This window comes from Gracilinanus agilis, chromosome 1, assembly GCF_016433145.1.
Source record: "Gracilinanus agilis isolate LMUSP501 chromosome 1, AgileGrace, whole genome shotgun sequence".
Lineage (NCBI taxonomy): Eukaryota > Metazoa > Chordata > Mammalia > Didelphimorphia > Didelphidae > Gracilinanus > Gracilinanus agilis.
The window spans coordinates 424,518,100-424,532,716 of NC_058130.1; the positions used below are offsets into that span (position 1 = coordinate 424,518,100).

The window sequence follows — 14,617 nt, forward strand, 5'->3', positions numbered from 1 at the left end:
TGCAAAAAAATAAAATACAAAGGAACATGAAACAATTCTATTGAAATAGTTATCATCAAAATATCTTTTAAAACTAGGTTTGAGGTTAAGAACCCCTGCCCTAGATGTTCCTATTTGTGAATAACATCATACTGACTACATTAAATCTTAGAACACAGTAAGGACTTCCTTGATGAAATTCATGCTCACTCAAAAGATATCAATCTATTCATCCATATTAGATTTAAGAAACAAACTGAATGGAGAACACATATTGGTGAATTATAAAGCAACTGGACAGGTATCTAGGGAGTCCACCAGTATGTCTAAGTATATGCTTCCCCATAAGCTGTACAGGACTTTTTATATGATCCTAAACTGTGTGTTATAATAGAAACCCATCTTTTTAAACCCTCCTATTTTTCTAGAGGAGGCTGGTAGCATAGTGGATATAGGAATGGCCCTGGAGTCAGGGATACTGGAGTTCAAATATGGTCTTGGATACTTACTATGTGACCCATGGCAAGTCACTTAATCTCTTGGCCTCAATTTCCTCAACTGTAAAATGGGAATAATAATAATAGTACCAACCTACCAGGGATTATTGGAGGATCAAATCAGAATATTTATAAAAGGTACTTAGAAGTGCCTGGCACACAGTAGGCACTATATCAATGCTTATTTCCTTCTCCTTTCCCCCTAGAGATGCTGGAGCTAGGAATCAAAGAACACAATGACCTTAGGAAATGAAAGACTAGAGGTGCTATAGGAGCAATGGAAATATTCAAGGTAGGACGACTAAGTGGGCTGTAAAATATCAACAATGATTTTTGCGTAAGTATTATAGCAGATTTGACATCAGCAATTTATATTACTGGGAAAAGAAGGAGGGTAAATCACATAATGAGGGTAAGGAATAAAAGACAGCTAGCTTGAGAGCTTCATAGGGATCTGTGAAATACTAACCTCCCCTTACATAGGGCAGATTCTCTATGGGAGATTTACCAAAAGATTTTTAGAAAGATAGGAACAAAAATTCTGCAGGATGAGCTATGAATGGTTTATAGTCTGCACAGTGATGAGATTCATTGATTTACTGAAGCAGTTTTGTAGTTGGGAGAGAATCTATTAAAGTGACATATTCCTTAAAGATCTTGAAATTCCTCTGGAAGGCAGCATGATATGTTGGCAAGAACAATAGCCTGGAAGTCAAAAGAGATCTTGCATGAACTGATTCCAACATGCATTAACTTTATGACCATTGGCAAGTCACTCGACCCAAATCTCTTTCCTCATCTGTGAAATGGGGATAATACCAAGGTGTAATCCTGGGCCTATACTGGTCCTGATAACTTATAGCACCATATGACATTTCTCCTACACAGTGCACTAACTGACAGACTCATGAGACACTCAATGACACACGATGCTCCCTCTCATCAGGGAACAATCTGATGAGCAAGGCCATCACCCATATTCTCCCTTGGATTTGTGGCCCCCTCTCCAAAATCACCCACCCACCAACCATATTCCACTCTCCCTTTTTCCTTCTTTTAATACAAAGAAAAGAATGGGAATGACAGGCCCAAGACAGAAAATGCCCCCTATTGCCGCACCTGCTGGAACTATGGAACAAAGAACTACAGCAGCACCTGTTCTGTCTGACAGAACACAGAAACATCACATTCCTTGACTTGATGGGTTCAAGATGAATAACTACTGAATGTACAATATCTGTACCCTGCTAGGAACTTTACAATCCTGAGAACCATCTGGCCCTGCCCCCTGAAACAACCAAAGAGATCAATCCAAGTTGCCTTGGCCCCTACCGCCTTCCTTCCCCAAACCTATAAGATCCTATATCCCCCTACTCAGATGGGACTCTCACTAATCTTCTTGGCATTGGGCCCCCTTGCTGCTCCAAATAAATCTTGCTGTATTGCTCTACTCTGGTCTCATTAGTCTCTTGGGTCGAACCTCCATCAATCAGACAGACACTAACCACCTATTTTTTTTTTTTACTATAAATGAATCTTATGAAATGCTAATTATGGAAAATTTGTAATAGAATACTCCAATATCCAATCATAAATTGTCAAATGAACTGATTATGAGGTTTCCAAGTTAAGACTACAAGAAAACATTTATAGTAAAAAAGATAATGTTAAGTACAGTAATTTTCAATTAACCATAATATATGTTAAATCAGAACACGCTATTTCTTAAGCATTCTGGACAAAGAGATCTTTACTTTATTACTAGGAGGAGGGAGAAAAATGATGGATTTTTCGTAAAGAAATGCAAATGGGATCAGAGGTGCCTGAATTTAATTTAAAGCCCAAATAAGAAAAATTTTAAAATTCTAGTATAATTTGAAAAAGAATAAAATCTCACTCAAATATATATATATATACATATATATATATACACACACACACACACATATGCACATATGTATATCAAAAGGGGAAGAGGAGGGAGAGGAAGGAATCAAGGCATCAACATTGGGGAAATAACTAAAAAAAGCACTGAATGACACATGCATGAATGACTAAAGTGGTTAAGTGGTTTAAAAGCTATAGTGACTAAGTAGCATTAGGGAATGAAGATGGTCATGAAACAATGTTTTCTCTGTAGCAGATGGAGTACTGCAACCACTAGCCATTCTCCTGCTGACTTAAAAACCACAAGAACCATAGAACACATGTACTCTTACCATCATTGGTTTGGAGGAATCTGGACAGGTAGGGCGCAATTTGTGCTCTTCCTTTATAACAGGTAGGACCTATAGCATTAAAGCCGATACTAGCTGTTAGCATTCTAATAAGTCCTCTTCCCCCATTTCATACTGATTATTGGACTCTGCTTGTTTTACTTTTCTCTAGCATTTCAGTAAGCATGAGGCTCCTGCTACAGGTAATCTAGGTCTTTTGCTTTGTAAATGGAAATTCTGCATTTCAGAAGCTGGCATTTGCATTTTATACACCCCCTACATTGAAGGGCATAGGGCAAAAAATATTGGCAGACGTAGGATCATCCAATTCAAACTGTCAAAAATTTAATTAATTTCTAATCAAAATAATACATATTAAGACATGTAAAAATAAATCTGATCTTTAAGTTAATGTTAACTATTCCAACAACAATCTGATAGATGAGTTGTTCACTTGCTTTATAATACCATACCTTAATTTCATCTGGCGGCTTCATTGGGATGTTCCTCCTCTGGAAGACAAAAAATGGTAAGAAATTATTTAATAATATAGTTGTTCCATGAAAACTGCTCTGTTTGCTCACGAACATAGTTTATTATTTTTTCTTAAAACTAACCAAAAGGGGGCAGCTGGGTAGCTCAGTGGAGTGAGAGTCAGGCCTAGAAACAGGAGGTCCTAGGTTCAAACCCGGCCTCAGCCACTTCCCAGCTGTGTGACCCTGGGCAAGTCACTTGACCCCCATTGCCCACCTTTACCAATCTTCCACCTATGAGACAATACACCGAAGTACAAGGGTTTAAAAAAAAAAAAAGTTAACCAAAAAAGAATGGCTCTGGAGAGCATTGAATTTATTGTTAGATGACCACTTCTTGAAGATTTTGTAAAACAAGACTCCATGATCAAGTATTATGATTCTTAATTCCAGTTTTGATTATACCACCTTTCTATCATTACCAAGTAATGATCTATTAACATATTTTAATTTTATAAAGTGCTTTGTAGACATTATCTTATTTGATTAGTAGATCTAAAGGTGGAACATTATTTCCATTTTACTGATGCTAAGAGGTTAACCATTTTAACCAAATACCAGAGATATCATGGAAACAGGACTCCTGACTCCAAATCCAGTGCTATACTATATTGCAAAACTGCTATATTAAATCTCAAAATGAACTTCTTTACATGATTTCTATTAAGCTCAAAGTAGAGAAAAATGGATGAAACCATTATGTCCCTGACTTCGAGTTATTATGTATATTAGAATCCCCTAAATATTTCAGTCCATAATAAGGAAGACTCCTTAATTCCTATATACACAGGTTAAAATGGATGTATTCTGAGAAAAAGGAAGGAACCCAATGTTGTTTTTGTAACCAGAAGCACCTGAAGTGGTCAAAAGTAATTAGGATGGAGATGTGACACTGTGGCTCTCTGCCCAGGTTCTTAGGGTAGTCTTGTTCTCTAGATTAGGAATCCAAAAGAATCTTAAACCACTGGAGAACCAGGAATAGTTGAAAGATGCCTAGAGAAAATGGCAATAGAAAAAGCTTCCATCAATTTATTACTACTACTAACTCTGTTTATGAAGAATGTAGAAATTTAAACACCACTAATATGAAAGATAAGTCCTGAAAAGAGGTTATCAAAATTCTGCCAACAATAGATTTACAAACAAATTTTATTAATTTTCTTTAAAAGATACTGTGAATTTCTTGATACTTCCTTGGTAACACTGCTGCACATGATTAAAAACTGCTACCAAATGAATGCATTTAAAATTTCTGATTTTGTTATTAATATGCCCAGTGAGACACTGTTTTCTATCCAAGGATTAGCATAACTATGTGCAGACAAGGTTCATGCAACAAATGACTGACCAACGGATGAGGAATTTTTGGCTATAGTATCACCTGAATCAGAAATACACGACAACCTTTAGACTTGTGTACCTCCACTCCTTTGGCTTCCACAGTGGTGAAAAATTAGAAGAAAATGGGGTGTGTGTGTGTGTGCTATGAATCATCATAACTCCAATACATTTTATAAAATTAAACACAGACACTCAATATGTGATCTTTGTCCAGTGACAAAATGAAACAATACTGTAGAAACTGATCATACTGGCATTTTGGATGGGGAAAGGTTATAAAGGAACTAGAAAACATGGCTTACAAGTCCTCCTTAAAGAGCAAATAAAAGATATGGCTACTTGTTTTCATTCAACACCAAAAGGCAATAAGAAACATTATTTCATAGCATATTTAATTATCTTGCTTTACAGTGATTATAATGAGAGCAAGTGGCCAGACTACTACAAAGATAATGACAACTTATGAAGATACTGTCTATTGAAGAAGATAAGAAATCATCTGAGAACTTGGCAAGATCCTTAAAACAAAGTTATTTTTTTATTTTTTAAAAAAGCCTTACCTTCCATCTTGGAGTCAATACTGTATATTGGCTCCAAGGCAGAAGAGTGGTAAGGGCTAGGCAATGGGGGTCAAGTGACTTGACCAGGGTCACACAGCTGAGAAGTGGCTGAGGCCAGATTTGAACCTAGGACCTCCCGTCTCTAGGCCTGACTCTCATTCCAGTGAGCTACCCAGCTGCCCCCAAAGCAAAGTTATTTAATACCTTGATGTAAATAGGGAAAGATGTTGAAAACTCTATTGAAAAGCACAATCTAACAAAAAAGAGACTAAAAAGGGTCCCAAGTTCTTACATAACTCAGAAATCTATATACAGTCATTTACAATAGAAACTTTTACTTTCTCTTTTTACTCTTTTCTTACAATCTAGCTTCTCACCATATCATTACACCAAACATTATTACTCTCTTCAAAATTACTAATCATCTGGGTTGCCAAATAAATGGCTTTTTTCTGAATTCTTTTCTCCTGACCTTTCTGCAGCCTTTGGCGCTACTGATCACTCTCTCCTTGATTCTCTCTTCTCTCTAGGTTTTTGGGATAACACTCTTTCCTGGTTCCCCCCCCCCCCCCCCCCACATATCTGACAAAATCCTCCTCTGTCTTGTTAGCTGGATCTTCCTCCAGATCATGTTCTCTAATCATAGGTGTTCTTCAGGGTTCTGTACTGGGCAGCTTTCTCTTCTCCTATACAATATTACTCATATCTCATCAACTCCCAAGGGTTTAATTACCATCTCTATGTTGTGTTATTATTGAAAAGGAAATTTTCGGGGGCAGCTGGGTAGCTCAGTGGATTGAGAGTCAGGCCTAGAGACGGGAGGTCCTAGGTTCAAATCTGGCCTCAGACACTTCCCAGCTGTGTTCAAATCTGTGTGACCTTGGGCAAGTCACTTGACCCCTATTGCCTACCCTTACCACTCTTCCACCAAGGAGCCAATACACAGAAGTTAAGGGTTAAAAAAAAAAAAAAACCACCTCAAAATGCTACTATCATCCCTATCTTACAGTTGAGGAAACTGAGCCAAATGGAGTTGAAGTGACTTGCCCAGGAATACTGAGTGTCTTAAGATCAAACAAATTATTTTTTGCTTTAAAATCAAAAGGTTATTTTGGGGGCCAAAAAAGGATATAGATTAATATTAACTTCCCGTAGTTGACAACTCTCAAATTTACCTATCCTGCCCCAAACTCTTGCTGACTTCCAATTTCTTACCTCCAACTGCCTTTCAAACATCTCAAATTATGTCCAAAACAGAACTCATTTTCTTTCTCCCTAAACTCTCCCTCCTTGTTACTCTAGAACATTGGTTAGCAACCTTTTTGGCCATGAGAGCCATAAACGCCTGTGAAGGAGGAGGATGGAGGTGGAAGGCGCTGGAATATGGGGCGGGGGCTGAAGGGCCCCCTGGGGCACATCCTTGGGCTCTGCCCAGACTGGCTGGTCAAGAGGTGGAGCCAGATATGGCTTGAGAGCCATACGTTGCCAACCCCTGCTCTAGAAGGTACCACTAACCTTACAATTCATGATGCTCAAAATTTAGGAGTCATCCTGGATTCTTCACTCTCTTACCTTCCCCCAAATATCCAATCTGTTGCCAAGACCTGTTAATTTCACCTTTGCATTATCTCCCAAATACACACCCCTCTCTCCTCGACAATGCCACTAATCTAGTGTAAGCCCTCATCACCTCATATCTAGATTGTAGTAACCTGCTGATGGGTCTGCCTGCCTCAAGACTCTCCTCTCTCCTAGCCATCTCTTATTTAGCCACCAAAGTGACATTCCTAAACCACAAGTCTGATCATACCATGTCCTATTTACCAAATACCAATAGTTCTCTATTGGCTCCAGCATCACATACAAAATGTTATATTTTGCATTCAAACTCTCTTACTTTTTCAGTGCTCTTACACATTACTCGCTGCCATGTATCTCTCTCAATCCAGTGACTATGACCTCCTGCTTGCTCCATGAACAACATTATCCATATCTGGGTGTTTTTTCTGGCTGTTTCTCATGCCTGGAATGCCCTCCCTACCCAACTATAAGTAATAACCTTTCTAGCTTCCTTTAGGTCTCAATTAAAATCCCATTTTTAGTTTAAAAAAATTGGAAATGAATAAAAGCAAAGACTGTTTAGGTCACCTCTTCTTAGAGAGGTTTAATTGATGCAAAACAATTCTACAATAAGGATGAAAAATCCCAGAAACCATCTCAGTCAGCAAATGCCAAATCTAATGGTTACATGGAAAGGCACAAAAGTCTGAAGTAGCAATAACTTATGATTCTACATTTATAAACCATGACAGTGGACCAAAGACTCATAGATTTAGAACCAGAATGTCACTAAGTCCAATCTCCTCAATTCACAGATGAAGAAACTGAGGTATAGTACAATTAAGTGACTTTCCCAGGATTAAACTGCTAATAAATATCTCAGGCAGGATTTGAGGTTAAGCTTTCCTAATTGCAGTGTACAGTGATGATGAAAAATAATTGAGTTTTGGAAAAGCAAGCCTATATCAGTTAAAACAGACGACTGATAATATCTGCAAACGAAACTGGAAGGAAATATGTATGTGGAATGGAGGAGATCTATGAACATTTCCACAGGATCTCATTCTTACCACTTTAGGATTTTTCTATTTCATTATTTAATATACTATGTGAGGAATAAAAATGGCACTTAAGAGTAAGTCAGGAAAAGCAAATGAATTTGACTAAATATATATATACAAAAAATATGTATTGGAACTTTCAATTTCTTAAGGTACTCAGAAGTAAATTTTCCATATATCTCAGAGATTATAAAAGAAATGGAAAAGAAAATAAGGTGACAAGGACATCATATACCACGATTTGTTCAGACATTCCCCAAATAACAAGAGATCCCGGGGGGCAGCTGGGTAGCTCAGTGGATTGAGAGACAGGCCTAGAGATGGGAGGTCCTAGGTTCAAATTCGGCCTCAGACACTTCCCAGCTGTGTGACCCTGGGCAAGTCACTTGATCCCCATTGCCCACCCTTACCACTCTTCTACCTAGAAGCCAATACACAGAAGTTAAGGGTAAAAAAAAAAAAAAAAAAAAAAAGAGATCCCTTCAGTTTCCAATTCTTTGCCACCAAAAAGACCCGCTATATTTTTGAACATATGGATTTGCTCCCACTCCTTTTTTGCTTAATCTCTTCGGAGTATAATCCTGGTAGCAATATTAAGAGTTACAAGGCATATATAGTTTAATATCCTTTGGGGCATAGTTCCAAATTGCATCTCAGAATGGGTGGTTTAGCTGACAGTTCTACCAATGACACATTAGTGTTCCTATCTCTCTCTCCCTACTCCCCCAGTATTTTTCTTTTTTGTCATCTTAACCAACCTGATGAGTGTCAGGTGCTACTTCATAGTCATTTTAATTTGCATTTCTAATTAGTGATTCTAAGCATTTTTTTTCATGGCCATAGATAGTTTTGATTTTTCTTTAAAAAATGCTTATTTATATCTTTTAGCCAATAACCAACCTGGGAATGATTCATTCTTAAAAATTTCACTTTCATATATATTTAAGAAATGAGACCTTTATCAGAGAAACTTGCTGTTAAGGTTTACCCTCCCAGTTTCCTGCTTTCAAGTTTAACTGCACTGGCTTTATGTAAAAAAAAAAATAATAATTTACATAATTAGAAAATAATTTACATAATTATCTCCCATGAACTTCTTTATCTAGTTTAATCAGGACCTCTTCTCCTAACCACAGATTTAGACAGGCAATTCTTTCCTTCTCCATTAATTTCCTTATGATATCGCTATGTCAAAATCATGTATCATTTTGGGCTTATACAGATATACAAGCAAGAAACATTGGTCTATACCCAATTTCTCCCAGACTACTCTCCAGTTTTCCCATAATTTTTGTTAAATAGTGAGGACTAGCCCCAACAGTTGGGATCATTGGATTTATTAAAAACTAAATTACTGTACTCATTTGCTTCTATTGTAAGAGGAGAAACTAGATATTTAAGGTATGGCCACCAGGAATTGGATTAACTCGATTCCAAATTAAAATAGACCCAAGTCAGGATGGCTTTTATGGAAGTTTATTTACAATTAGGAAGGCTAAAGGTAGGGAAATTGAGAGAGAGAAACTCTGGCCTGGACCAGAGAGCCAGACCAGGTAAGAATTTAGAGGTCCCAGCAGAGGAGCACAGAGGTTAATTAAACAAGGCTTCTAGCCCTAAGGCCTTCTACAATTAGAGAGGCATGAGAGGCCTCCTTGAGGGTAGAGCCTCCAGAAACGCCAAGGGAGGAGAAAGGAAGTCAGCTTAATTTACCCACGTGACAGTTCAGAGGGAAGTAGTCTGAGGTCTCGCCAGAGATCCTTCTACACCAAGTTCAAAACCCCAACTGCCTCCACAGGAAGTTACCATCATATTTAAGAGATAGCATCTTTTGTCACTTCTTGCATCCACCTTCAATTTCAAGTGGATGAATGGCAGCCTCAACACTGTTTTGTACTGCCCAAAGGGCAGTCCCTTGTTCTTGATTTGTTACTTACTGTCATGTGTGGGTAACTAATTTTCCCCTCTCTACTAAGTTGGGTGGGGTGACATTATTTCTGATGGCTAGAGTCTAACAATGAATGAGTATGAGCTAATTCCATTTATACACTATATATTATGCTCCATAATCTGTCCCACTGGTCAACTTCTTTATTTCTTACCAAATTTGTTTTGATGACTACATAGCTTTGTAAAAGAGTGTGATCTGGTACTAATAAGGCCCTTTCCTCTTTTATTGAGTACACGATTCTCTTGATATTTTTAATCTTTTGTTCATCAAGAGAAATTTTATTAGTTTTCTAGCTCTATAAAGTAATTCTTTAATAATCTGAATGGCATGGTTTTGAATACATTTATTTAGCTAGTATTATAATTTTTATTATGGTGACTTCATTCATCTATGAACATTTAGTATTTCTCTAATTGTTCAAATGCCTTTAGTTGAGTGAAGATAGTTTATATAGTTCCTATGTATTCCTTGACAGGTAGACACCCAAATATTTTATGCTGTCTATAGTTACTTTAAGTGGGATATCTATTTCTTCCTGATGAATTTTGAGAATGCACAGAAATACTGATAATTTCTGTAGACTTAATGTATATCCTTTAACTCCTGAGTTTTTAATTGACTTTAGGGTTCTAGGATTCTCTAGGTAAACAATCATAACAATGGCAAAAAGTGATCATTTTGTTTCCTTGTTGCCTATGCTTATTGAGTTTCCCTTTCTTGTCTTTTGGTATAGTTAGTGACTAGTGATTTAACTTTTCCTTTAAGAATTTTAATGCTAAACCATTTCATGCACATATATTACAAACTGACTAATTCATTGTCTCCAATATCTGTAAACAAAAGTAGTGTACTTGATATCTCTTTTAATTAGGTCTATTTTTGTTTTTGCTTTATCGGAGCTCAGTATTACCAAACTAGCCTTTTCCTAATTTCTGCTGAAGCACACTAGATTCTGGGCCACACTCTTAATTTAATTCTGTACATTTCTGTTTCGGATTTCTTGTAATCAACATATTTTTAAATTCTTAGTTTTTAATCCATTCTGCTCTTCTGTTCCATTTTGTGAATGAGTTCATCTCATTCACTTTCATCATTATGACTGCTTTATGCTCCTCTTCATCCTATTTTTTAAAATTTATTTATTTTAAATTTATCCTTTTGTAGCTCATACTGTGTACTGTCACATTACTTTCCAAATCTGTACCAGTTGATAATGCCACTTGCCATAAATTAATGCACTTCTTTCTCCCTAGCTCCACCAGAATTGAATTTTGTTGGAATTTCCCTTCACTAGGATAGCTAATTTAGTTGGGTCTATGTTTTCCAAGGTTTCTTACATATTACACTTTTTGCTTCTCTCTTTTTTTTAAAACCCTTACCTTCTGTCTTGGAGTCAATACTGAGTATTGGCTCGAAGGCAGAAGAGTGGTAAGGGTAGGCAATGGTGGTTAAGTGACTTGCCCAGGGTCACACAGCTGGGAAGTATCTGAGGCCACATTTGAACCTAGGACCTCCTGTCTCTAGGCCTGGCTCTCAATCCACTGAGCTACCCAGTTGCCCCCCATCCTATTTTCTTACATGTACCCTTCTCCTTTTTACTCTCTTACTCTTGAGTCTGTTTTGCCCCTGATTAATACTTTGCTTAATCTATACTCTCTCTTATTTTATGTCTTATTACCTTTTTTTTTTTTGTTTTTGTTTTTATATTTTTAAACCCTTAACTTCTGTGTATTAGTTCCTTGGTGGAAGAGTGGTAAGGGTAGGCAATGGGGGTCAAGTGACTTGCCCAAGGTCACACAGCTGGGAAGTGTCTGAGGCCAGATTTGAACTTAGGACCTCCCATCTCTAGGCCTGGCTCTCACTCCACTGAGCTACCCAGCTGCCCCTCCTATTACCTTTCTCTTAACCCTATTTCCTACTACTTCTCTGTTGAGTAAGATGAATTTCTGTACCCAACTGTGTGTATTTTGATTTTTTTCTCCTTGTACCAGTTCAGATGACAGTAAGGTTCAAATGTTGCCTATTCCTTTCATAGCCTCTCCTTCCAGTACATAAACTTTCCTTGGACACCACACTTTTCTGAATTCTTTTGACTGAAAATATTTCATTATTTATGGTATCTTTCAGCAAAATATAATTTCCCATGTTATCTCTTAGAATTGAGCCTATTTTTGCTTTTGCTTAGTCTGAGATCATGATTATTGCCCTTAAGGTTTTTCCTCTTTTAGATGAAGAATAGATTCTGTTTTAGTCCTTTATTGTAGCTCTGTATATGTTCTTCTATTTCAAGTGTCTCTTATACATAACGTATTGTTAAGATTCTGGTTTCATTTTGTTATCTGCTCTCATTTTATGGCTGAGTTCATCCCATTCATACTCAAGTTGAGATTATTATGTATTACCCTCCCACAATCACAGTTAAGATTACTACATATTACTCTCTATTCTATATTCTTCTGCTTCTTCTTTTTTTTTTTTTTAAACCCTGCTCCTCCTCAAAAGTCTATTCTGCTTCTGACTGCTGGCTCCTCTAATCTTCACTACCTTTTATCACTGCCCCTTCTTTCTTTTTTCCCTTCTCTCCTACTTCCCCTATTGGGTAAGACTGACTTCTATACCTGTGCAAGTAGGCATATATATTCCTTCTTTGCATCCATTCAAATAACAATGAAATTAAAGTGTTGCCTTCCATGTCTCTCATTTTCCCAATTCATTATAAAATGTATTCCTTGTGCATTTATATGAAATAATTTTCCCTATTCTTCTTGTTCCTTCCCCTTTTCCAAGTGCACCCCTTTTTTTCTTTCAATTTTTTTGAGATCATCCTAACGTAACTCACTCACAACCATGAGCTTTATGTAAATCTTCTAACTCTAATAATGATTAATAAAATTCTTAGGAGTTATATACATCATGTTCTCATACAGGATTGTGAATGGCTTAACCTTAATTCAATCCCTTATGATTTCTTTAATATTTATTTTTTTATGCTTCTTGAGGCTTATGTTTGAATATCAAATTTCTTAGCTCTAGTCTCTTCATCAGGACTACTTAAAAGTCCACTATTTCATTAAATATTAATTTTTCCCCTGATTATACTGTTTTGCTGAGTAGGTTTTCCCGACTGTAATTCTAGCTCCTTTGACCTCTGGAATATCATGTTCCAAGTCTTCCACTCTTTTAATGTGGAAGGGGCTAAATATTGTGTGGTTCCAAGATATTTAATTATTTTCTTAGTTTCTTGCAATATTTTCTTTTTGCCTTGGGAGTGCTCAAATTTTATAATCCTGGGAGTTTTCATTTGGGGATTTCTTTCAGAAAGTGATCAATGGATTATTCAAATTATGATTTTACCCTCTGAACCTAGGATACTGGAGCAGTTTGCTTTCATAGTTTCTTGAAATGTGATGCCAAATATTTGATTTTCATTTTTTGATCATGGCTTTCAGGTATTTCAATAATTCTTAAATGATCTCTCTATGATCTATTTTCCAGGGCAGTTATTTTTCATTTGATATATTATATTTTTCTCCTTATTTTTTTTCATTTTTTGACTTTGTTTTATTGTTTCTTGAGGTTTCAGGGAGTCATTAGCTTCTGCTTGCCCAATATGTATTTTTAAGAAAGTATTTTCTTCATTGAGTTTTTGCACCTTTTTTTTCCCATTTGGCTAATTTTACTTTTTAAGAAATCCTTTTCTTCAGTAATTTTTTTTTACTTTATCTTCTTTTCAAGTCCTTTTTTTCCTAAAATTTTTTGTGACTCTTTTTTTTTTTCAATTTTACAATTATTTATTAAGTAAATTATAAGAGTGAGTCAGAGAAAGAAAAGGTATAAGCTACATTGGCAGGCTGCTTCCCTTCTTCTTCACCTAGTCAGAGCTTATCTGAGCTCACATCCCCCTAGCCAACTTGTCTCCCAGTCCTTTCTGCCCCAAAAAGACTCCTTTCCTCAGATATGAGACATATAACCTCCGTGACACCAGTTTTCTGGGTATCTCTGAATTTCTGAACTTGACCTCAGTCTGGATCAGAGGCTGATTCTCCAGATGCCAGGAGTCATGTGGGACAAGAGGCGAGTTTCTTCTTGGTGCCAGGGAGCCACCTGGCATCTTCCCAGAATGCACATGGATCCTTCTTATACATATAAACCCCTGGCTTGTTTTTAATCCAATGAAGGGATGCAGGCTAAACAGAAATCCAATTCACTAGCGAATGGGTTTTCAAATTCAATATGAAACTTTCCTTTTAACAACCCAAGACTGAGTTTAGGGTACTGAGAAAAAGGGGTGCAAACTGGCATTACATTCTCACACTATCCCGAGTGACCCATCTGGGTACCAAAATGGTCAGTGATGGCCCGTACTGCCACTTGCGTACTATAGGTTTTTTTTTTAAACATTAATATTCATTTTTAACCTGTTTACATACTTTATGCCCCTACTTTCCCCTTCACTCCCCACTGTCCCCCCACCCATGGCCGATGCACATTTCCACTGGTTGTAACATGTGTCCTTGTTCAGGACCTATTTCCATATTGTTAGTTGCGTTGGTATGGTCATTTCGAGTCCACATCCCCAATCATGTCTGCCTCAGCCCCTGCATTCAAGCAATTGTTTATCTTCTATGTTTCCTCTCCTGCAGATCTTCCTCTGAATGTGGGTAGCATCATTACCATAAATCCCTCAGAGCTGCCTTGTGTCATTGCATTGTTGCTGGTACAGAAGTCCATTACATTAGATTTTACCACAGTATGTCAGTCTCTGTGTACAATGTTCTTCTGGCTCTGCTCCTTTCACTCTGCATCAGTTCCTGGAGGTCTTTCCAGTTCACCTGGAACTCCTCCAGTTTATTATTCCTTTTAGCACAATAGTATTCCATCACCCGCATATACCACAGTTTGTTCAGCCATTCCCCAATTGA

General features: G+C 37.1%; 1 protein-coding gene across 10 annotated transcripts in view; it reads right to left on the reverse strand.

Moving 5' to 3' along the window:
- Positions 1–14,617, reverse strand: part of BRD9 (bromodomain containing 9) — a 62,793-nt gene that overhangs the window by 15,144 nt on the left and 33,032 nt on the right. For 6 of the 10 annotated variants that reach the window (XM_044665237.1, XM_044665263.1, XM_044665211.1 and 3 more), the window contains one exon: positions 3,166–3,204. In XM_044665237.1, the coding sequence (XP_044521172.1) occupies positions 3,166–3,204 (39 nt within the window). Of the gene's footprint in view, positions 1–2,695; positions 2,765–3,165; positions 3,205–14,617 lie in introns of all 10 variants that reach the window. The other 4 variants (XM_044665185.1, XM_044665202.1, XM_044665193.1 and 1 more) reach the window with 1 other exon arrangement.